Consider the following 25,897-nt stretch of genomic DNA (forward strand, 5'->3'; position numbering starts at 1 on the left):
GTCACGCCACCCCCAGGACGGAGGAGATGGCATGGATGCATCCAATGTCGAGAAGGCCAACGAGCATGTGCAACTCATCATGGAATTGGCTCCCCCAAACTCAATGCCCATCCAGGAGCTGGAAAGGTGGACCCACTGCGGAGAAGGGAGTGGAAGTCAGTCCTGGAATCCCTGGGCAAGAGACTTCAAGAAGCTTGTGTGACTATGGAGCAGCTCTGGAGGGTCTGGGATAAGCCAACATTCACAGATTCCGTCTTACTACTTCAGAGAGACAGGATGGCGGTGCCCGCTCACAAGATACAGCAGGTGATTGATCTGGCGCATGAAGGTCACAAGGGTATGGACAAGATCAAAGCCTAACTGCAGTTGAAGTTGTGGTTCCCGAACTTGGAGAAGAGAGTGGAGGAGTTTAAGGGGGGCCTGCGCCTGGTACCAGGTGCATCCCCTGTGCAGAGGAACCCCCTGATTGAGTCCTAAGGCACAGGGCCATGGGAGGCAGTGCATGCAGACTTGGGGAGAGACGTCCATTTTCTATTGGTGGTGGACCAGTGGTCGAGGTACCGGGAGGTGGAGTTTGTTGACTCAGTGTCTTGTGGCGGTGGCGCTGGAGAATATCTTCGCAACCCATGGTCTCCCCACACTCTGAGCTCAGATTATGGACTGTCTTTCCAAGGGGAGAGTTTCTGTGACTTTCTGAAGGAGTTCGGCGTGCACCACCGTGAAAAATGACTCCTTAGGTGTTTAGAATCGCCCATGGGCAGGGTCAGTGCCTTCACAGGGCCCTATACCAGTTTCCCAGGGCATATCGAGCAACCCCCCACTGCTCCACTTGTGTAGCCCCGGCTGAAGCAATGTTTAAGAGAGGCCCCAGGGGCCTATTGCGAACGCGGGTGACCGGGAGCAGGCTATAATTGATGATGCCCAGGTGGAAGAGGAGAGGAGATGCTGGAATGAGGGTGAAAACATGAGAAGGGGGCTTCAACAGCACCAGTTAGCCCTAGGGGATGAGGTGATCTTAAGGAATAGGCACCCCCAAGGAAAGCTGTCGATGACATATGAACTGAGCCACATGGACGTGGTTGCAGTGAAGGGGTCGATGGTGACAGCCTCAGATGGCACTGCTACTGTTACCGGGAATGCCAGTTTCTTCAAGAGGCTGGGAGAGGGCACACGGCTGGGGGTGTCCCCAGGCAGAGATTGTGCCGAAGAACCGGATGAAGATAGTGGGGCTGGACCGAGGGGATGCAGGTCAGGAGAGGCTGAGCTGGGAAGGCAGACGGTATCCCCAGCAAATTGGGAGGGGGAGACCTGCCCGCCTAAATGACTATATACTGATATGTAATGACTGATTAAAGCAACCAGACTCGGACTGCCCAATAGGGCATTAGGCCCATGGGCGAACCAAAAACGCAAAATGCTTGTGTGGCCCCGTTTTTTTGGACAAAGTGGGCCCCTTTTTTGGCCAATTTGGGTAGGTTGAATAGTTAATTCACTCTGTGGCTAGTTTTGACCAGTCTTGGCTGGTGAATATTCTTTAAAATGCACAATTTACATCACACTTAATCAAAAAACTCCCTCTTGGCTACTATTCAAACAGTGTCACAAAAGGAATGAATAGCCTTTTGCAACGGTGGGCCACTTTTTCATTGGTGCCCGAGTAAATGGTATGCCCCAGTCCCACCCTGCTGGTCATTAAGAGGTGTTTGATTTGATTTGCCACATGTTTTATGTGAGTGGTGGTTGTTGTTATATTGCTGTTGTTGTTTTGAAAAAGGAGGAGTGTGATGTTCCTTTAACTAGCACACGCGGCAGAGTGACGCAACTCTGTCTTGTGTGGATCCTTATAAATGGGGCAGGTCATGTGCGCGCTACAAAGTCTTCTGTTAGCCAGGGGGGCTCACAGTGCACAGGGCGGCCTCCTACCAGCAGACCCCCTTCCCCAAATACAGGCCCTTGCCACAGTCCAGCCTAGAAAGGCGAGAATTCTGTGGTGGACTTTAAGAATGGGAGGATTTTACAGATTCCGCAAAGTGTGAAGTGGGCATTGCAAATGATACATTTGCACATCTCCATGGCCCCATTCCAGAGACCTCAAGCTATAGGTACGTCGCAGATCTCAACACTATAAATAGGGGCACAATGGGACAGCTAGATTACACTCCAAATTGTTATCTCATGCCTAGTAACCAAGTCTGATACGCTGGCCTTGAAATGTCAGCCCCCCCACATTGCTGATATGCTGTGCAATACAGATGTATTCCATCATTCACTTCAGACATGCTGCCCATCCAGTGTAGCTACAGTTCTCTTGGTGCAAGTTAGAACAGTACAAATCCGAGAACCTTTTATACAAATTATGCTGGTGCAATAATAGAGGAGTATTTTTGTTTGAAGTGTCAAAAAGGCCTTTCGAAAGATATGAAAATGTTTCTTCTCTACAATGCCACAGAGTCGAAGCATGCTAAAATCCCCTATTTTGAGCACACTGTCAGAGAACTAACCTCTAAGCGCTACCTGAGAAATATCTATTTTTGTAAATTATTTTAAAAATACCAGATGATATTAAATTCAATTAGAAATTACATAATGAAAATATTGCTCATCATTTTTAAATATGTTCAATTTAATATATACAGTGGCATTATATTTGCTGAGTTTACATAGTACATCAATCATTTCTTGTTTGCTTGATCAAGGTTAATGTTAAACTACAACTCCTTTAGCTACAACCTAACAGACTGCTGTGCGTACAAAGTGGGTTTTTGGGGTCTTATGTGACACTCGTGTTTTCCACAGAACAAGGAAGGTCATTAACATCATTCATCTTTCCTGGAAATATAGAGTATATGAATTATTCCTCACTGCTGTAATCCATATTAACATGGTCCGTGCTTGCCTCGTGCCCTAGGCCACATGGTTCTTCGCAATCCTTGATTGCGTGGTTCCTCGCATTTCCCTGAGTGGTTCATCGCAATTCCCTGATCTGGTGTCCTCGCAACTTCCTTGCGTTCTCTGACCGCGGCCCGTGGCCTTGCGCTTGCCCACGTAGTACCTCGCAATCCTTGACTGTGTGGTTCTTTGCAACTCACAGCTTGCGTGTTCTCGCAACCTCTTTGCAATTCTCTGACCACGTGTTCTGCGCACTGCCTTCCACCTCCACCCTTCTCCCTTGCGCCCTCTGTGTCTGCCTTGACTGCCCTGATCACTGTTTGTCCTACTTTCTCGTTTTCTGCCTTACTTTTGCCACTTAGGTAATTGCTCCTAATGGCTGTTGTTTTTCATCACTGACTGCCCTGTTTTGCTTATACCACCTGTATTTCTCTTTTATATTCCTCCCTCATCCAGACCCTCTTTCGCCGATCTCTCTTGCTGTGGTTTTTGGGGTTTTGTATTCGCCTCACAGACTCACATCTCTGACGTCTCTAAGAAGTCACACTACCAAATGCATCTCCTCAGAGGTATTCTTTCTTTTCTCTTCTTACCCCAGAAGCTCACTGTCTTCAGAGCTCTGGTCTCTCTAGGCTGGACTATTGCAACAGCCTCTTTCTAAATTGTCCTGCTTCTACTCTCCATCTTCTGCAACTCATCCAAAACAGGACTGCGTGACTTGTTCTTGGCCTCAAGCCCAGGGATCTTATCTCTCCAGCACTGAAATCTCTGCACTGGCTCCGGGTGGCTACGAGGACTACGTTCAAAACCCTCTGCATTGTCCACAAAGCCTTCTGGGGACTGGGGCCTCAATACCTACAACTCTCTCTTCGTAAATATCTTCTTTGTCGAGGTCTTTGCTCCTCCTCCTCCAACACCCTCAGGGTCAGTCGCTTCTCCAAGCAACAAGTTGGTTAGATCTCTTTCCTCGGCTGGGGCCTCGCTCTGGAACAGCCCCCTTGCCTCTCTGAAACTTAAGGAGAACCATCTCCGGTTCTGGGAGCACCTCAAAACCTTCCTCTTTGCTTCCGCTTTCTCTCTTCCTCTCCCCTGCTGAACTCCTGGCTGAAACTGAAACTGCACTGGTCACCTTGCTACCCCCTGATCTCGGGCCCAGGTCCCCTGCCTGCCAGTTGCACACCTGCACTGCCCCTCTGGCAACCCTTGCACTTGGGATCGGTTTCTGTATCCCCACAGTCCCCCTACCAGCACTTGGACACTTGATGTCTGCACTTGCACTTGCCACCTGCTGGTCGCACTTTTTGTATTGCTTTTACTGTTTGATCCCATGCACTACACTGCCCCATCCTCTTTCCTCTCACACTTTTTCCCTGCCCCCTCCTCTGCACTTGAGCGATCTCAATGTCACCTGGCCTAGTAAGATCGTTGTCTCTGTCCTCCCTTTGTTCCCCCTCCCTTGCCTCGTCGCGCCTTGAAACCCTTGTGTATAGGCGCATTATAAATGCCATATCATATCATGTCATATCATAGGGTCCCTTAAACGGAAATATGGGACATATGGTTGTGAGATAGTGATTTAATATGGCATCAGCCAATTGCACATCTGGATGCCTCCAGTGGTCACCATGCACTTTTTAAATTGATTCACCCACCCAGATGGAGAACTCTTCTTTAAACTTAACCAGTGACACCAACGTTCATCGGTGATGTCAGCCAGACCTGAGGATTGGCAGTCAGATATCATTATAATGCTCCCTTCAAAGCTGTGGGCAGTGTGGTAGGAGATGCCATTACTTATATGCTCCCCTTAGCACAGTAACACCTGCTCCTGACATCAATAAGGCCATACTTTCTTTGTGATAATGGCGCTGATTCTCCAAAGAGCTCTTCAAATGGGGGAATAACATACTGGGTTCACGTCCAAACAACATTGTGCAGTGACTCAAATATTTGCTCTTGAATACTTTTCACTTCATGTTATTGCACACATGTTCGTGATAAAGGCACACCGCTTGTGAAAATGCATGCGTACATTGTTCATCACCATATGATGCCTTAAAGCATGTGCATCATCATATCATTGGCACATAATAGACACATTCACCATAGGATGAGTAAGAAATATGTGCTTTTACATAAAATGCAAACGAAAAAAACGTGCAGCAGCTGTTACCAAGTCCCCTGCCTGACTTCGGAAACTCGAAGAGGCCAGGGGCCACCCTGAGCTAGAGGATGGGGACCCAGAGGAGGTACATGGGGATCCCCACACCACCTATATTGGGCGCCAACCCTAAGGCAGAGACCAGTCAGAGGGATAGTCACACAAACCCCTTACCCTTACTCCAAGCACTGATCCCTAAGTGGAGAAGCTGTAGAGTGCCTCAGGCCACCACTACAGCTATCATCTGGGGGGACCCAATCCCTAAAAACGACTTCTCACCAACGCACTACACCAGGAGAGTCATTCCAAGTCTTAGCCGTAGCCAAACATTCAGTATTTGAGTGAAAGCCTTTAAGAAAACAAAGTGATTCAACTTTTTAGAATCCTCGTCAAATGGAGAAATACATTCTGTGCATAAGTGCAAGTTCCGGAGAAGCACTCTTACACTTGGATTCAAGCGTGTGTAACCCGCAGAAGTCAGCCAGCAACACACGACACCAGGAAGGGATGATCTCCATGGGAAACGTGGAGGGCACAAGCAATCCCCAGTTTAGGATGGAGCAGCATGAGCTCAGTTCTGCCACCCCCATATACTCTGCCATACAAATGCTTTTGTTTTGGATGCCCGCTTTGACACCTGCATATCTTGGGGACCCATGTGAATGCCCCACTCAATGCAGATACAGAGTGGGAAGCATGTATGATTGTTTGCACTGCCAAATGAGAACATGTGCGGAAACCCACGACTGGCCGGATTTCCATGCATTGTTTGCACTTCACAACACAAGTAAGGAAAATTACACAAAGGCTGAAGGCTTGTATGGAGGTGCACACGTTTGCAGTCTCTTCCATGTCATTTGCCCATAAAATTAGGTCAATAGTAGGGTTACTTCCGAGGATGTGGTTTCGAATATGAATTCAATTTCGCTCCTCACAGATGCGACAGTAACAATGCTTTCTGGATCAGCCATATTGCGAAGAAACAAAATGAGTATGCAAAGGCACTTTTGAACTTTGCTGAAGTCCGACATTGGAGCACGTGCTGCGAGGCATGTTTTGTTGGACTGTGCTGCTTCCCTCCTGTCTGTAACCAGGAAGGAGTTTCATGCATTATTTTGCACTTACAGTGCAACTCCCTGATTGCATATCTTCTACTTTGCTTGCTGTACACAGCTACCCCACATTCCTGGGTATTTTCTGCCATTTTTCGTCTTTTATATTTGCGTTTGTGCAACCGTCTTGCACACATTTCTTAAAACATTTTCTTAAAACTCTACAGGTGTTAGATGCACTTTTGCATTTCCTGAGATCTGCTAGAGCACCCTTCATATGCATTAACAATTTTTGTGGACTGGGCGCTGTACATTTGATGTGTTTTACAGTATGCTGATCATACTATTAAAAGATGCCAGCACACACGCTGGCTACCCACACCCTGTACAGCACTATGCTCTCGAACTAGGCCCAAGGAAATTGAGATGAAGGACCTTGGTTACAGCTATTAGCATCTTTTAATATATTGCTTGGATGGACAAACCCCAACGCATGATAACTGATTAAATCACCTATGAGCAGGGACGTCATTTCACCAAAATGCCAGGGGTAGCGGAAGTGACATCACATCACCCTTGACCCCTGATGACATCACAGGAAGTGATGTCATTTGACCCACCCCAAAGTGATATCACGGGAAGCGATGGAACACGACCTTTCACCCGTTGGCAAAACAGGAAGTTGCATCACATAGCACTGTACACTATGAAAAATATGGTTATGATATCACTATAATGTGATGTACATGTCATACAAGAATGGATCGCCATATGTATCGTTAAGATCAGTGTGTATAGGCTCATATTACCAAATTACTGTCAATGCAAGCAGACATCCATGACCAAATGAAAATGATGTGTTATTATATAGCACTTACGCTTAAGCGTTTTATATAGAAACAATATACACCCAATATCACCCAACCTGTGTTGGTACTCATTCATCGACATCAGAAAGATGAAAGGCTGAGTTGAGGCATTTAAAAACAGACTAAATCAGTGACTCACACCCGGAAGTGTGCCTGAAACAAACCTTTAATGATCTAGCAATTATTGTATAGGATTCCAGAAAGACACATTGGGCCTCATTACGAGTTGGGCGCAAAGGGATACCGGGCACCGGTAAGGACACTGGTGCCGGTAATCCCTTTACACCCTATTCCGAGTTCCCTTCCTTAACGCCTGGTTTTACCAGGCGTTAAGGACGGGACCCGTTAAGGGACTTTAGAGCTAATAACGGTACCGTAATTTGCGGTACCGTTATTAGCGCCTTCCCATTGAGCCCTATGGGGGCTCAAATGGGAATGGGTAATGGCTTTTTCAATGGAGACTTACCGGTCCCGCAAAGGTCGGAATAAACTGGTAAGTCCCCATTGAACAAGGGCGGACTCGGTACCGGTATTGGAGATAGTCATGGCGCTAATAGCGCCATGATTACCTCCATACTCGGAATGAGGCCCATTATTTGGTATTCCTATTCTTTCTCATTTAGGGTCAGTGCTGAAAGTGTTAGACTTGTGGCACTCCTGTTCTTATTTTTCTTATTTTTTTAAGGGGCCTGAACAAGAAAGCCAGCCACTCCAGAAGTAAAGAGCCACATGGTGCTGGCCACAGCCCAGGAGCTTGCATTACAAAAAAAAAAGAAAACGATTTTTGTTTTAGTATATTTTTTAGAGGTCGCAAGGGAGACCACAGAGGTCGCAAGGGAGACCTCAGAGGTTGCAGTTGCGACCTCTGGCGACCCCTAAATGACGTCCCTGCCTATGAGAAGATGCATAGCTCATGCATTTTTACATCATATTGACGACACATAATGAAATCATTAAGTAGATTATGTGGCTCCAAGTGTGATCCGATTGTTTGTTCAATTCACTAAAAATGGTGCAATGTCTTTTTATGATAAATCTTTCATGCATCTAAACGGAAACACCCATGAGTGGTTTAGCCCACGTTGTAGCTCTTGGATGCTAAGGAATGAGATTGAACATACACAGTAACAGATGTCACATTTCACTGCATAACATGTATCCACTCACGGTATCCAAGCTGAGAGATAATAAAGCTGAACTCTTCCACATTGTGGACGCTGGCAAGATCTCCTTCTTCCTTCCGGCATGATAGCAGAGCCTCTTCCCAGAGTTTGGTGTCCCTGTGTAGCTTATAGCAGCGACCTAAATATGGCGTCCAGGTCTGTGGGCACGTGACCGGTGCATCACTCACTGAAAAACAGATCATCAGGGCAAAGAGGAGACATTTGTCAGCAATGCAAATATGCATGTTCATTGTGTGACTAAAAACAACTGTAATAGCCAAAATGCAAACGATTTTCTGTCTGATCTCTCAATATAGTAATGGATTTTGGTGTGCAGTACTGACATGTATTAAATAAAAAGATCAGGTGAAGCAGTGAGTGTGTCAACGAGTAGATTTTTGAATGGAAGTGAATGTTCAGAGGCAGTTTTTCGATGCTAAATATATATGTCATCAAGTGGTCACGTTCTGATCATCCCAGGGAGTGCGTCATGATGCATAGGTCATGACAGAGTCGGGGGCGGCGAAGGGGCTATAGCCGCGCATTTTTTGGTTGTAGTCCTGGATGGAAGCTCAAGGGCTGAAACCAAAAGGCTAGCTAGCCCCGAGTCCCGACAGTCCCGACGTCAGCGTAGCCCCAGATCTTTTTCAGACCTAGCAACACCCCTGGTTCATGGTACGCGTGTAAGTAGGTGTGAGGCATAAGGAAGGCAAAAGCCGGGAAACGGGATTCATTACCTGTGAGCACTGCAGCCAACATGCGTGTGTCTCAAATATTACTGCACTGGGAACTAATGGGACTACCCCTTGGCCCGGGATCACACAAGCATGTCAATGTAGTCAGGCTTCTCTTCCCGGATGCTGACCAGTCTGGGTAGACATATCAACAGATTATTTAGAGACTTCATTCTGTGGGGAAAGGCTTGGGAACCCAGGATCCCCACGGGTGTCCACGTCTTTACTGCAGCGTGTACTGAGGTTTGAGTAATTGACATCAACATTGGCGGCCACCGTTGCCAATAGGGCAGATGTCATTACGCCAATGATACCAAGAGATTGCATCTGCTCTTCCCAGATGTACGAAAAGCAGGCACTCGCCACTGAATGTAGGCCAGTACCGGGGATGAGAAGGATGATTTTCGTGTAGTTTAGAGTTGCCTAATTAAAAACTTTAATTGTATGAGAAATAAATATTTCCTTACATTTGTAGAAGGGCTAGTGGCTTGGTCTCTGCAACTAGACTGCAAGCCTTCAGACTTTGCTTGCACAACCTTCATAATATGTGCACAGACAGCAGTTTGCACATGCAGATTTAAGGCAGAAAGCTCTAAACTGTATGGGCCTCATTACGCCCCTTTCGGTAAGCGAAAAACGATGCCAGTAAATGATTGCCGGCATCGTTTTCCTCTAGGTCCGACCATGATTTGTGACCGTTAACTACGATGCCATTAGCGGCATCGTAGTTAACGCTCCCGCTAACTGCACCAAGGTCGCGCGCACGCGACCTGCCACGCCGTAAATACCGGCATGGCGCAAAGCTAAGAGGATCACGACCCAAGCGGACATGCACCTAACGCCATCACAAAGCCCGTTAAGTACCTTACCGCCATGGTGCTAATTACGCCATCGCGAACCAACCATAAATGGCCAAGTGAACCCAGCTGCCACAGGTGCACAGAATCAGCACAGGTGGAGGCAATACAGACTCAGGAAGTACAAAAAGAGCACACCCCACCCCTTCCCACACCCAGTCACACTCCACAATGATACCAATAGGACTAGCAATGTTGGGGCTGGAGGACCTGATAGCAATGCAAGTGCTACAACAACAACAACAACAACAACAACAGGCAGCACAGAGGAGATGCAGGAGGAGAAGGAGGGCAAGGCAGGGCCAGCAAGCCCCACCAGCACAGCCAGTGCCACCACGCAGGCAGCCCCCAATCCCACGCATCAGAGCCAGTCCATTCAACCTCACTGCTGAGCAGATCCACACCCTGTACCGTTTGGACCGGGACACCATCACCGCCATCGTAGACATGACACACAACGACATCGTCAGCATGATAGAAACACCAACCGCCATCCCACCCCTACTGAAGGTAGTGTCTGTACTCCACTTCCTGGCCACATGCACCTACCAGCACACAGTGGGGCACTTGCATGTCATTTCACAACCATTATTTTCACGTACACTGATCCAAGTGCTCGATGTCCTCCTCAAGCACACAGACGACCACATCTCATTACCACGGACTGCCCAGGAGATTGCAAACACCAAAGTGGGTTTCCATGCACTAGCCGGCATACCTGGTTGCATTGGTGCCATCGACTGCACCCATGTGGAATTGGTGGTTCCACATGCCATGGAGGTACCGTACCGCAACCGTAAACTATTTCACCTAATCAACGTGCAAATGGTCTGTGATTCCAACAGGATCATCACACTTTGTTGTGCCCGATTCCCCGGAGCAACCCATGATTCAATGGTCCTGAGGAACTCCACAATACCACGCTACATGGAGCGACATGCAGGCCCAAGATCCTGGCTACTCAGTGAGTCTAATGTCATGACCATGAAAATGTGAAGTGGGTAGGTGAACGATGTACCAATGCATACTCCACCTGGCTGAAAGGGGGGGTGGGGGAATGATGCATACTCCACCTGGCTGTGAGTAGCAGAGACAACGGAGCAAGATCATACCCTAAAGCAACACAAACTTCACCCAACACCAGTAAACCCAATGCCTGATGTATGAAGCTCTACCATGTGAATGAGGTTGTGTCCCAACCATGACACAACCATCTGCAAGTGCATTGTACCAATTCAGACCACATTGACTACAACGAAATGCACCTACATGCACGTCACCAAACACCATCAACCGAAAGGCCTGTCCCCCATAACTGCGCACGAAGGAGGCACATGACGGACAGAAACATCAACACACCATCACAGAGACAGCAGGGCCCCCAAAATGTCCCTATAAACATCAGTATTGCTCACTGGGGTCATGATGAGGCCGACAGCAATGCTGCAATGAAGTGAGCATTGACATCACAGGACACGTGCCAGGCCACCAAAACAAACGGCATGAACGAACACAGTGGATGGGCACTCACAAGGCACTTGACCACCCTGCATACATTGGTTGATGGCATGCAAAACAGGCCATGAGAGCCATGAGCATATACTGGTTGCATAGTGTGAATCAATTAGTGCATTTAGAAGTGGTGCAAAGTAACAGTTGGATGCAAGCCATGGTGGCACATCATGTTTCGAATTAGACGTCATGACTGACACATACATTCTCGCCCACATACAGGTGATGCAGGCTATCCCCTGAAGAGGTGGCTCCTTACACCAGTCTGGAACCCACAGAATCAGCACGTGGAGGACTTCAACCGTGCACATACACGTACCCGTGTGGTCATTGAGCAGGCATTCGGCCTATTGAAGGCACGGTTTCGCTGCCTCAGCAGGTCTGGTGGGGCACTCCGGTACCGCCATGAGAAGGTGGCAAAGATCGTCATGGCATGTGTCATGCTACACAATATGTGCGTCAGACGAAATGTGCCCCTGCCCCCTGACGCGAACTGCAACTACCTAACGATGAGGATGAGGAGGGTGCAGATGGGGCCGCACCTCATGGAGGAGGTGATGCACAGGAGGGGCGTGAAATGCGTCAAAATATCATCAACCAATGCTTCAAGCACACACGGCTGGTGTGTATGACATGGAGACGGCACTTGGGGCACTGTGTGTGTCGGGGACATGCACACTGTGGACTGTACACCAATAAAGCACACATACGCAATGAACAATGTCCATACATTTGATTTCTGCAAAAGGAAAATGTGTATTTTAATTGTGAATTGTTGTGACACACCCACTCCCCCCTCCCCCCTGAACACCCCAACACACCCACTCCCCCCTCCCCCATGAACACCCCAACACACCCACTCCCCCCTCCCCCCTGAACACCTCAACACACCCACTCCCTCCTCCCCCCTGAACACCCCAACACACCCACTCCCCCCTCCCCCCTGGACTCCCCAAAACACACCCTGTGACTAAGTGGCTAATGTTGCATGATAACGGTGGGCAGCCGCTATTGCAAGCCCCCTCTCCCAGCCCCCGGGGCACCCCTGCCTGTGCTGCGCAGGTTCCTTCCCGATCGGCGGATGGGGCTGCTTTGGGTGGAACTGGCAGCGGAGGAGGTCCCTGCCTGCTCATGTGCACACATGTCCCGAATGGAGTTGGCTAGCTCTGAGAGCACGGGCCGCACGGTGGCAAGTTCCGCATACATGTCCTTTCAGGAGGACTGCATTTCAGCCCTCAGGGTCTCAGTGCTCCGCTCCATTTCAGCCCTCAGGGTCTCAGTGCTCCGCTCCATTGCTGCCCTCAGGGTCTCTGTACATTGTTCCATAGCTGCCCTTGCCCCCCCACATTCTGCAGCATGCTCATTCAGAAGCGAGGAGAGTTGTTGCTGGCGCGTGATTATCTCCTCCAGGGAATGTTGGCTCTGCTGGCCCATGCCTATTGCAGATGGTGTTATGAAGGGGCTGCACCCCTCCTGCTGATTTTCGACAGGGCATGGGGTGGATGGCCAGTCCTCATCTTCTGAATGCCCCTGTGTGGGATACTCATGGGGGCTGCTCTGGGACAGACAGGGGGAATGATGGTGGTCAGTGGGGGGTCCGACATCGGGCTCCTCTGTGTCATTTTCAGAGCATGCTGCAATGGCAGCAGTTTCGCCTTTGGTACTGCTTCCTGCAGAACCTGTGTCTTCTGTGGCGAACATTGTGGGGATGTGTGGTGCTGCTGCTGCTGCCATGCTGCCTGCTGGGGTGCCTGTCAGTGGCCCGTCCTGTGTACTGGCAACGGATTTCAGCTGCTGCGGTGTCTTGGTCACTACAGCTGAGGTGGAGGGTGTTGGCACAGTGGTCCTGGCCCTCTTGGCTGGTGTTGTGGCAGGGGTGTCCTCATCCTCGGGGTTGGAATTGGAGCCTGTGGTGGAGCAAAGGAGGGAGGGTGTTATTGATGGGTCTGCGGACATTGGAATCGCGATGACGGACATCATTTTGGTTACTAGATGCAGCACATTTGAGGCAGGGGCATGCAGGTTGTCTCCTTTTTGTGTGGCTTTAGCATGGAGGTATGTAGGTGCCTGCAGTTAGGGTGTGCATAATAAATGTGTACAGGGTGGAGGTCCGATGTGTCTGTGGGCAGTCTCCTGCTGATGTGTTGCATTTACACTCTAGGGCAACATTGTGCTACACATGAATGGACTTCAGTGACTATTGCATGGCTTGATTTGAGGCACCTACCTGCATCGCCTGATGTCGGTGCTCCTCTCTCCATCCCTCCTACCCCTTCTATGCTCGCCATGCCGATTGTGGAGGCACAGATTTCCTCCCATGGCTGGAGTTTAATTGGGGAATCCGATACTCCCCCGGGTGCCAGGCCCAGGTTGCGGTTTGCGGAGAGGATGCTCCTGACGTGGAGCCTCAGGTCGTCCCACCGCTTTCGACACTGCTGTGCGTTGCGGGGTACGGTTCCCACCGCACTGACCCGCTGTGCCACCAGGGCCCATATGGCCTTCTTCTTGGCAATTGCCGGCCTGGTCATTTGTGTGGAGAAGACCACCGCCGCATTCTGCTGGAGGGTCTCCGCCAGCATAGTGAGTTCCTCCCGAGTGAAGTGGTCCTGCCGCTGCCGATCGCAGGCTTTTTTGACAACTTTTGGCATTTTGTAGTGGGAAAATGGGTGGGTAATAGGTTTTGACAGGTCTCAGGGTCGGATGTAGACTGGTTGGGGAGGATGCCAATGGATTGCGTTTTTAAAGATGGCCGCCATGCTCTTTCCCGTTCCTCCGCGATGACGCTACTTCCGGTTCCGCTTATTTACGGTCACTGCTAATTGCGGTGACCGCTAATTACGGTGACCGCTAATTACGGTCGCCGCTGTGATGGATGGCGGTAGTGCACCTTGCGCGGCGTACGATGCCGGTAGGGGCCTTTTTGGGGTCTTTTACGGCATGGCGTAGTTTACATTACCGGCATGGCGTAATGCTTGTGCGCGATGGGTCAGAATGTGTCGGACTTTACGGCATCGGACCAGGGCGTAAACGTTAATTACGCCATGCCGGTAATGTTGAATACTTACCGCCTGGGTCGTAATGAGGGCCTATGTCAGACATGGGATCCCGGTATTTATGACTATTTTTACGATTGGCTAGCTCACCAAAGAACTCATGAATGTTCCCCTTCACGGTCTAGATTGTAGAAGGATTAGGTTGTCTAAAGATGCTCTGCTCCCTGAGCGAATCTACACAGCCACACAGTCGGTTGTGTGTGGTCCACTTATCGGTGACGGCTTTTATGTAAATTACTATAGTTAGTGCAGTACAGGGGGGTGTCCCGACCAGTAATGTCTGTGCTTATCCAGTACCACATTCCTGACTGAATCTGCACTGGTTACCTGGCCATCCGTTCTGATCTTGGGCCCAGGCACACCTGCACTGCCTCCCAGGCAAACCCCACACCTGGGACTGTTACTCTCTATTCCTACAGTCCCCCCACCAGCACTTATGTTGCTCTTACCTTGCACTTGCCACCATCTGGCCGTTTATTCATCTTATTTATTCTACTATCCCTGCACTACACTTTCCCCTCTCCCTTCCCCCACGCACTTTTCCCTTTCCCCCCTCCCATGCACTTGCGTGATCTGAATGACACCTGGCCTATTAGGATCGTTGTCTGTCTTCCCTCTGTTCCCTTGCCTCGTCGTGCCTCGAAACACGTGTGTATAGGCGCGTTATAAATGCCATATCATATCGTATCATATCATACCAATACCAACAGCCAAATGTGTCCTGTGGGAGTGAATAGCACACAGATGCGGCCATTCATGGTGAGTTTGTGTCTGACTTGCGAGCAGGGGCTGCATTTCCAGGGGCAGATATGGCCGCATACTGAAATGTTGTCCTCAATGAACATCTGAGTGAAAGCCTGCAAAGTTGCATGGGTAAAGTTTGAATGTGGAGCCTAACATTCAAATAGATGTAGCCCTGCAGTTGGGACCCCAGATGTCTCCTCAGCTCCTGATTTCCTAATTAACCACAGGGTCTTCACCTATACCAATCCGAGGGATTAGTCCTGAAAACTGAAAAAGAGGCCACCTGGAGAAGAAGCGTGTGGAAGCTTTGCCAGACTGCATTCTTCCAAGACACTTCCAATGGCAAAGCTCTGTCTGTGTTGGTCACCACCAGGCTCCATCAATTAACAAGAGAAAGGCCCTGTTCAGGGATCTCTTGCCTTGATCCAATGGGTATTGCTGAGTTGCCAATTCACAGAACCTTTGCTCTCAGGGAACCTTGTTGCTTGTCATTGTGCAGAAGTGTCAAAACGGGACAGAAGCACTGCACCAAAGAGTACCAGAAGCCAGGAAAGCCTGCAACCCGTGAATACACAAGTACTGGAATGAACGTCTCTCCTCTCCTCCCACCTGGGTCCCTTTGGCCCTCTGATGCCCCCCCAAAAGACCAGCCAACCTTGTTTGCTAGCATATGCCTGATGAAACAAGTGTCAGCTGCTGCCTTCGCTTACGCCTTCATCCCCCCTTCCCCCCTACCTCCGATTCTACCTCTGACTCTGCCCTCAGCAACCTCCACCTTCCCATCCCCAAAACTCCTGGCATTCTTGCCCCAGTCATGAGGATCCGCCTGAAACCTCCCTCTAAGCGTAACACCTGGTACGACTATGAACTTGAGGCGCATCCGGAAGTGCTCGGAAGTGCGGCTGTTGGACTGCATTGGCTGCTGCGGCTTGGATTTTGAAACTGGCTTCGTCGGCAAGCTGAAGCTTGCGGTTTCTTCGTCGCGCGAAACGCGCATCTTTTGGGACTGACTCTATCTGTGGACTTGAGGCTACGTCCAAGGACCCGCCTACTGCCGGCCCACCAACACACAGCCAGCCCACTTCCTTACAAGCACCGGTGCACGCGCATCTCGCGCACGCATCCGGAAGTGCTCGGAAGTGCGGCTGTTTGGCTGCATTGGCTGCTGCGGCTTGGATTTTGAAACTGGCGTCGTCGGCAAGCTGAAGCTTGCGGTTTCTTCGTCACGCGAAACATGCAACTTTTGGGACTGACTCTATCTGTGGACTTGAGGGTATTTATGCTCATTTCTCCCTCCCTGCCTTAACTTGACCGCGGGTTCACCGCGGGTCCTGCTCACGGAAGGAGTGTTACTTATTTTGGTCTCCCTTCCCTTCTAGCTACGCCCAAGGACCCACCTACTGCCGGCCCACCGACACACAGCCGGCCCACTTCCTTATAAGCACCGGTGCACACGCATCTCGCGCGCGCATCCGGAAGTGCTCGGAAGTGCGGCTGTTGGGCTGTTCGGCTGGAGGAGGTTGGAGGGGGGAAAAGTTAACTTGGACAAAGAGTTTACAAAGCAGGTGGGTGCAGGAGTCAGGGGGCCTGATTGGGCTCATTTGTTGGTATATGGTATCCTGCTGTAGGGTATAACCTGGAGCAATTGAGTAATGGGGAAGGCTGCAAGGGCAGATTTCTTTATGGCATAAGCAACAGTATATATGGTATACTGCTGTAGGGTATAACCTGGAGCAATTGAGTAATGGGGAAAGTAAAACTTCTGCCCCTAAAGATGCGAGGGCAGACTTCTTTATGGCAGTTAGCACCAGAAGGGCAAGTTTGACCTGTGCAGCTGCGCTACCGCTGCCGGTGGCTAACGAGGAGGAGGTAGAATTACTACAATGTGCACAACAATATTCCTCGCAGGAAAAACAGCAGGATGATATTATTGACCCCTCTCAAGAGGCTGAATTTCTAAAAATTGCCCAAGAAAGTTCTCTTCTCGAGAAACAGAGTGAGGAAAGTATTGATAATTCTCAACCGCTGTTTGGGAATGATGATATAGCGAATATTACTCAATCTAAAGGGATGGAAATGAATACAAATATGGAGTTTGAGAACCTTCAAAAACTTGATGACAATGATGTGCGGGATAAATTGAACTATGACAAATTGTTAGATTTTTCTAATGGCAGTACTTTGGGAAAGGAGAATTCCATGAAAACTAGCACTGATTATGCTCCCTCTGAATTTACTGTAATGATGACAATTTTTAATCGTCTTATCTTGTCTGAATTGCGTAAGCAAACGGAATGTTTGACTAACTTGACCATTGATTTCAGAGCGCTACCTGATGAATTATCAGAAGTTTTCCTTAACTCTCTGAAGATAATTACGGAGAGGGAAGGGGACAACAGGGTGGAGGATCCTACTAAGGCTCCTCTTACGGACGAGATCATTCTGGTAGATGGCTCACAAGATAATGCATTTGACTCAATAGGGGGGAGGGAATCATCTCGTTGGAGGATACTGACCCAAATTGTTTAGATGCAAGTACTGGGGCAATTGGGTCAGGGGGTCAAATGACTGAATTTAAAATGTTGAAAAGACAGGTAAAAAAAAATGGCAAAACAAAACAAGAAAAATATGAACAAAAATGGTGGAATGGGTAAAACATCTAGAAAATTCTTGAGAAATGTAATTCAGGGGGAAGTGAGTGAGGAATTCCCACCCAGAGTAAACATACAACCACAGAAAAAAATTCCATTAAAGGAGAATTACTGGTTCACCAACAAGGGGAAGGACCAAGCTACTCATAGTGAATACACACAGGGAAATCAACAACTATGTGAAGTAATGAAAAATAAAAAAAGGGATGAGGTATATGTAATTTTCAATGCAGCTCCCCCACAGGAAGTGATGACTAGCATAGGGCCGCTTGTAAAAGCAAATGAGTCTAACCATGCTACTGAAAGGGAAGGACTTATGACTAAAAGTAAGCAAAAGGGGACAAATGAAATACCTACTAATAAGGGCCCCGCAAGGAATATGATCCCCATTGCTGACTATAAGGGTGCGGGCACCGGGGATTGGAAAATTCCTCAGGGAGACGAAACTGAATCCAACCCGAATTTGATCAGGGGTAATATAAATCCCTGTGCCCAGGATCAGGGACGGGACGGGGGGGCAAATAACCCATGTCAATTGAACCCTGAGGAGAATGGGGGGGCTCAGGGGTGAAATCAGGCTCAGCAGGAGAACCAGAAACAGGAAGGGACAATACATCAGAATGTTAATGATGAGGCACTTTATCTAAATATCCTTAGAGTGTTAAGGGAGAAACAACAGCTGGAGGTACCCAAAAATGGGTTTGAACCGCGACAGAAACATAGGAGGCTGGATTCATATGAAGAATACTGTGCTGGAAGGAGGGAAGAGGACTTGGGGAGGGGAAAGGAGATGATGGAGAAGGATCAGCTTCTTTCGAACCAGATACTTGACCTGAAGGACCCGGTGAGACCAGACTTACCAGGCCTTGTTCTGACTACATTATTTGCAGATCAGAACTTTACTTCCCTCAATCGACCATACATTTTGTCCCTACTGGGTCAGATTCCAAATTTAAGCCTGATTGAATCAACGGACATTTTTCTGGTGGATTATATACACAAGCAAAGGCTGGATTATGTTTGTTTAGTAATACCATCCCCTTTGGTCAGAAATTTGATGATGAAAGAAGCGGAACAATTTCATCGTAGGGGGGTTGATATCTTTGAATATGTTCAGACTCACTCCCATCTAACAGAGACATCAAGAAATACAGGCAGATTACAGAAGGAGGCTCCTCCAAACAAAGAGGGTGAAGAGAGGGAAAAGGAGGAGATACAGGACTGGAGATGGCTCGTACTTACATTGAGAGAGTCTATTGACAGCCTCAAAAAACTAGGGAAGCCACTTTAGTCAAGGTAAAGGGTAAATTGAAATTGTTAACCTGGAACTCAAGAGGCTCTGTTAATCTCCTACATAATGTGAACTTAATGAGGGACCTGACACAATATGATTTACTCTTCATCCAAGAAACATGGTCAAGGGTCCCTTTATGCTGGGAGGGTTATACGGCATCCTCTATATGTGCACAATGGGGAGGTAGAGGTCGCCCTAAAGGTGGCCTCCTTATTGCTGCGAAAAACCATTTGAACCCTAAAATTAGGGGAGAATGGGTTTTTGCGTATCACTTTTTGGTTGTGGGCTTCTCACTATTGTACAACAATATGGACACACCTTTTCTGTTGGTCAACTCATATTGGAATCCGGCTGAGCTATCGGACAGGCAATTGTGGTTGGAATTATGAAATTTAGGATCCCTTATACAGAACTGGTTGGCAATTAATATAGGTGGCCAGATAGTGATCGCAGGTGATCTCAATGCAGTCATTCATGGGGACTCCTTCAATGGGGACGTTTTGATTAGTAAATTGGGGGAAGTTCCCCAAGGTGTTGATAATCTAATGTGTAGGGGGGAGATTGTGGTCCCACTTTGCCGAGATGTGGGGCCTGGAAATTTTGGTAAATAATCTGCCAACTTGGAAAGCTAGAGGCTGTCAATCAATAATTGACTAGATCATCTGCTCAGGGGACTTGTTCTATCGTTCTGGTAAACTTGATTGCATTGAGACACCCTTTAGCGATCATTGTATCTTGTCGCTGGAAATATGTATTATTGTTCTTAATGAACCTAAAACTGTGTTTAATTACAATTTAAATGTCAATCACTCAGGGAATCGTATTTCAAGGACGGGGAAAAAAGTAGACAATTTACTGGATTAATGGTAGCAGATTTTGAGAATTTTTCTGAATTACAGAGAAAAAAGACCTATGCGGCTAGTAATTTTACGAAATACATTGGTAGCACAGTGGCAAAATTGGGTGATACTAATACTGGGGACAACCGACTGAGGAACGATAAATCCCATAATTTTGATATAGAAATTAGAGAAAAAAAGAGGGACATGAGAAAAGAAATTAGACTAATTAAGAAATCGGGACTTACTTTTGTAAATATGGTGGACAGAATTAAAAAAGTCAAACAAAGTTACAAAAACTGGTCCATTCAACATAGAATAAATAAAGGTCAGAGTGAGGGGGAAAAAATGTTGAGTTCATTAAGAGGCACAAATTCAGGAAACTTCTGGTACTTAATGAACAATTGGGACAAACCACAGAAAGAGTTATTAGTGAATCCAATCAATGAAGCAACGTGGAAGGGCCATTTTTCAAACATGTTCGGTCCAAATAAGGAGCGGGCCGGGGCCCCATGGAATCAGGAAACAAATTGGCGCCTGAACTTCACCATAAGGGACATAAAAAACCTAATTGTTAAATCCAAAAACTCGGGAGCGCCGGGCCCCAATAATTTGTCCAACAAAATTCTCAAGTCAGAGCCTGAACTATGGGCAGAAATACTGTCAACCTTGTTCTCCAACATATTGCTGACTAAGTCCTTCCCTTTGTCTTGGAGGGTATCGATTATCATTCCTGTATTCAAAAAGGGTTCCCGATTATGTCCCAAAAGTTACAGGCCAATAGCCATCGCAGACCCGAAATTCAAACTATTTTCTTCACTTGTTTTAAGAGATATCCAGAAATGGATCGATGAAAAACAAATTTTGGATATGAGACATTTGGGTTTTAGGAGGAATATGGAGACGGAATGTGGGGGGCTGATCTTGCACTGTTTAAGAGCTGAGGCAATGAAAAAGGTGGATACCTCGGTCTTCATTGCGTCAATGGATCTGAGTTCAGCATTTGATCTGGTGGATAGGAATATACTCTGGATAAGATTAAGAACATTAAATATGCCCGCAATTTTGCTAGACATAGTAAGGGCAATTTATTCTCAGACAGATGTGAAAGTTAGACTGGACTCAGCAGGTACCCTTTCGGATCAATTTACCATCCATAATGGATTGCGCCAAGGCTGTAGATTGGCCCCCACTATCTTTAACCTATATGTTAGTGGCGCAAATCCGAGATTATTAAATAGGGGACTAGTACCACCGAGAATTTCAAACATGTGTATGTCCTGGTTGGCATATGCAGATGATTTCCTACTTATTGACACCACTAAGGTTGGACTCCAACGTATGCTTAGAGCCTTTTAGGGATTTATTACCTCTATTGCACTTAAAGAGAACCAGGACAAAACAGTGATTGTGCGCCTAGGGAGGAAGAACAAGAAATCAAATATGCTATCTTGGGTATCCGGGAACATCAAAATCAAAGCAAAATCGGAGTTTAAATATTTGGGTTTTTCAATAGCAGGTGCACAATCTAGACCCCTACTTAGGACACAATTGAAACTTATTGCCGACACCGCTATCTCACAAATGAGGGCTCCAGATGTAAGATTTGGGTAATTCTCAATGACCCCTCTTAGAGAATTCTATACAAAAAAAGTAATTCCCCGTTTAATATATGGGGCTGAATTTCACTCCTTATCCTGTGAAGGCGTGTGGTCCGCGGTAGAAAGTTACATTTGGAAATCTGTAATGTATTACTTACCAAAATGTATTCCGTACAACTTAATCAAGTATGAAATGGGTCTAAACTCGCTCCAGGCACTGGTGACCTGGAAAAGAATGACGCTTTCGAGGAAATGCAATTCTTTTGAGACTAACTCTTTATACTATCATGCCGGTCGTGATATATGCAACCCTTTAATAGTGGAATTAAATGAAGATATAAACAAAAACTTGATGTTAATGGGTATCTCAACTATCTCCCTCAGGAACAACCCGGGAAGGGTTAAAGAAAGCGTGCTGGGTTTCGATTGGATCCATACTAAAAATTCGATATTGAATACAAAATTGTAACAACAAGTGTGTGCCGTATATAAATGGTTACTAGGGATGGAAAGTTACCTAACAAAATATCCAAATAAACTAATCCGTAACGATTTTATGCATTTTAGGTTCAATGTTTTGCCCACTAACCAAATACTCTCAATTCGATCTATTGTTCAGCCAATATGGACGTGGTGCAGATTTTGTGGTATTGAAGGAATGGTCGAGGACCTGAAACACATACTTTTGGTATGCTCGGCGCTGAGGGAAAAAAGGCTCCTATACTTTGCGTAATATGTTCATAATAGGGCGGAAGTAAATAGAGAATTTATTTGGTATAAAATGTTACATAACAGCAAGGGCAATTTGAATATCAGGGTAGCAACATGTCTGAGAAATGTTTGTGCTCTGTTTTAAATTTACTTTTTCATTCTGTTTTCAAACTGTTAAATTTCTTCTTTTATTTTTTCTGGCTTTGGTTTTCTTACTATGTAAGAGTTTTGAGGGTGAATTGTTTTGGATCGTAATTAAGTGACTATGAAGCAATGATGTGAAAATCAACTAAATGATCTTGGTATAAGTTTTACTATGTTAGATATATGAGAATAATTACGCTTTCTCTAGTGATAATGTCATTATGTCTCTGTTCCGTTACTCTCTTATTACTTTGTATCTTTTTAATGAAAATTAATTTTGTAAAAGTTTTTCTAAACTAAAACAAATAAAGTATAAAATAAAAATAAACTTGAGGCGCTGAAACGAAAGTACAGGGCGACAGAAAGAAAGTAGCAAACCTCAGGCTCATCCTCTGACAAACTGGCCTGCCGCTTGCTCCAAAGGCAATATGGACTCTACATCCGTGTCAGGAAAAGAGCCCACATACATGCACGGATTTCCGGTGCATCCAACAACACGGCTGAACTTTTCTAGATCTGCTGGGAACTAGCCAACCCTTCTGCAGTCTCCTCCTCCCCTTCTCCTTCCCAGGCTCTCTGCAACGCACTGGCCACACACTTTGCCACAAAAACTCAGGACAACCTGATCAACCTTGCTACACACCCTCACAACCCATCTCACACCCCCTTACCAGCCTTGGCCCACCAACCTCCTCCTTCCTCCTTCTCCTCCTTCTCCCATTTCACACCTGACGAAGTTTCCACAGTTATTTGCTCCATGAAGGTCTCTTCTAAACAGGTTTCCACTTGCTCATCCAGGACCATCAAGGATAACATTGGCTCTCTTGCACCTGCACTCACTGATTTCTATAATCACTCTTTTGACACTGGATCTTTCCCCTCCTCCCTTGAGCGCTCCCTTGTGTGCCCACTCCTTAAAAAACCTTCAGCTAACCCTACCTGTCCTGCCAACTACTGCCCTCTTTCCATCACCCCCTTCCTGGAGAAACTGCTGGAGAAGATGTCATTGCCCCAACCCAACTCACACACCAAACTTGTTGGTGGTCTCCACGAACATCAATCTGGATTCCAAGCATTTAGAAGCACAGAAACTGCTCTTCTGAACACTCATGAAGAAGTGCTCACATCTCTGGACTCCAAACAAATCCCCAGCTGTCCCCATCCTTCTCGATCTCTCTTCTTCCTTTGACACAGTCAACCATTCCATCCTCATGCAAAGGCTCCACAATACACTTGGTATCTCGGAACGGGCACTGGACTGGCTGGCATCCTTCCTTACTGACCGCTCTTCCCAATTCATCCCTGGCACCTTCTCCTCTCGTACTTCCTTCTCCACCTGTAATGTCCCCCAGGGTTCTATCCTCTCCCCTTGGCTCATTAACATCTATCTTCCTCTGCTTACATGCCCCATCTCCTCCTTCTCCTCCAACCTCCAGTGCTGCGCAGATGACACACAGCCCTTTTTCAAACTTCCTGCAGAACCTCTTGCACTCCCCATCATCCCTGACTGCCTATCTACCATCCAATCCTGGTGCACCGCCAAGGATCTCTGGCTCAACGCCTGTCAAACTGAGATCCTTCCCATAGGGACCACTGCTCCCTCCTTCTTCCCTTCACTCTGGCCTTCCTCCCTGGGCTCTCCCCCGGCTCCTTCTTCTGAAGCCAAAAACCTTGAAGTCATCTTCGACTCCTCTCTCTCCGTCCTCCCTCACACTCAGGACATTGCCAAGAAGTCCCACTTTCAGCTCTTCCTTCTCAAAGGAATTCTCCCTTTTTTCACTTTCCCCCAGAGGTTCAATGTTACCCGAGCCCTGATACTCTCTAGGCTTGACTATTGCAATAGCCTCCTCATGAATCTACCTTCTTCCACTCTGCGACCCCACTAGCCAATCCAGAATAGTCCAGCAAGACTTATCATTGGCCTTAAGCCCAGGGACCACATCTCTCATGCCCTCTGCATCATCCAAAAGGCTGTTTGGACCACACTATCTCCAACTTGTTCTTACTAAATACTCTCCCTCTAGACCACTACGTTGCTCTGGCAACAACTCCTTGTGTGTAAAGCGTTTTTCTAAACAGCGGCTAAGTGGTCATTCGCTTTCCTCAGCTGGCTCCCTCCTATGAAACAGCCTCCCCCTCCCTCTACACCTTCAGCAGGACTTCTTAAATTCCGGAAGCTCCTTAAGACTTTCCTCTTTACCTCTTCCTTCCCTTCCACTCTTCTCTGCTAATCGCACAGTTGCTGTGATTGGTGTCCGGGGCCTTTATGCATCCTCTGGGCCCCTGGCCTCCCACGCCCAATCGACCCAGCTGCTGTCTACCCTCAGCACTTGCATTGGCACACCCTCTGCCCCGAAGGTTTGCACTTACATCTAACGTGGCTGTGCCGTGTAGCACTCAATAATCATAGCACTTCATCTGTGGCTCACCCATGAGCTTGGATTCCCCAGCACTTACCCCCTATGCCCTCTTCCTTGCTGCACTTGCACTTTCTGAATACACACAGGACATAGTAATTCATCTTTTTTGCTTTTTCCTGTCACTGCTCTTAAATATTGTGTTTTGTAATGTTTTTCACTCCCTTGTTCACTCCCTTCACCCATGGGCGCTTTGAAACAGTATTTTACCTGCTGTATAAGCGCTTATCAAGCAAACAATTAAATAAATAAATAAACAGATCAAAATTTGGTGGCCCCAGATCTAGAGCCTTCTGAAATCTTGGCTTGCTTCTGTCACTGCGATGACAAAGAGTTGAGAGCACCTAAATGAGAGAAACTCAGAAACTGACTCAGTTTGCGAACTGCAGTTACATTCCCATCCAGGTTGCCCCCCCCCCCATCTCCAGCAAGAACATATTGGGTCATCAGCAAGTCACCCAGGTTGGAGGGCTTAAGAAATATAATCAGTTGGTTAGTGTCTGAATGACTCGCCAAGACTTTCCAGGAGAGTTTTGTATTTTGTCACTCTATGCATACCCCTATTCCCTCCCCCAAGACATTAGTAAAAAAGAACATTTGTATAACTTTTCTATAATAACATTCAATTATTCTAAATAGTAATATGTTGTGCTGAACTTGTCCATATACCGTTGTTATATCAAATTCAATTACTTTGTGGTAATGCACTTCGATGGAATTACTTTGTGGAAAGGTAATGTATATGGGGCTGTTTGGGGGTAAGGAATAAAAGGGAGGTTGGTGGCCCCCCATTATAAAAAACGAAATAAAAGCCACGAAAGGAATTTCATTGAACTGAATTCCACATAGAAATTCAATTAATTTAAACAACAAACAAGATATCCTCCATCAAAGACATTCACAGGCTGAAGGCCTGCCTCTCATTCATCCAGTCATGGATATCCATTGCTTACCTGAAGCTCAACTCCTCCAAGAATGAATTCCTACTCCTGACCAACAATACCGAAATCCCTGACATCCAGACCTTGCTCTCTGCTATGCACCTCAATGGCTTTACACCCAGTTGGCCACCTGCACCAAGGCCCTTGGGTTTGGCAGACACCTCTCCTTCAAACAGCACATAGCAAGGGAGACACAAACAGCTTGGTACTAACCTTCTTGCCCACGGAAAATCAATCCCTTCATCCCGGAAAACAATTTAATATT

The 25,897-nt window shown here is 47.2% G+C and overlaps 1 protein-coding gene across 1 annotated transcript in view; it reads right to left on the minus strand.

The window, feature by feature from the left end:
• The window catches only part of LOC138569907 (macrophage mannose receptor 1-like), a 1,155,048-nt gene that overhangs the window by 967,748 nt on the left and 161,403 nt on the right, over positions 1-25,897 (minus strand). Inside the window, exon 7 of the mRNA XM_069648336.1 lies at positions 8,139-8,321. Coding sequence (XP_069504437.1) covers positions 8,139-8,321 — 183 coding nt within the window. The remainder of the gene's footprint in view (positions 1-8,138; positions 8,322-25,897) is intronic.

The sequence above is a fragment of the Ambystoma mexicanum genome, chromosome 2q (assembly GCF_040938575.1).
Source record: "Ambystoma mexicanum isolate Mex_15411 chromosome 2q, UKY_AmexF1_1, whole genome shotgun sequence".
NCBI classification, from domain to species: domain Eukaryota; kingdom Metazoa; phylum Chordata; class Amphibia; order Caudata; family Ambystomatidae; genus Ambystoma; species Ambystoma mexicanum.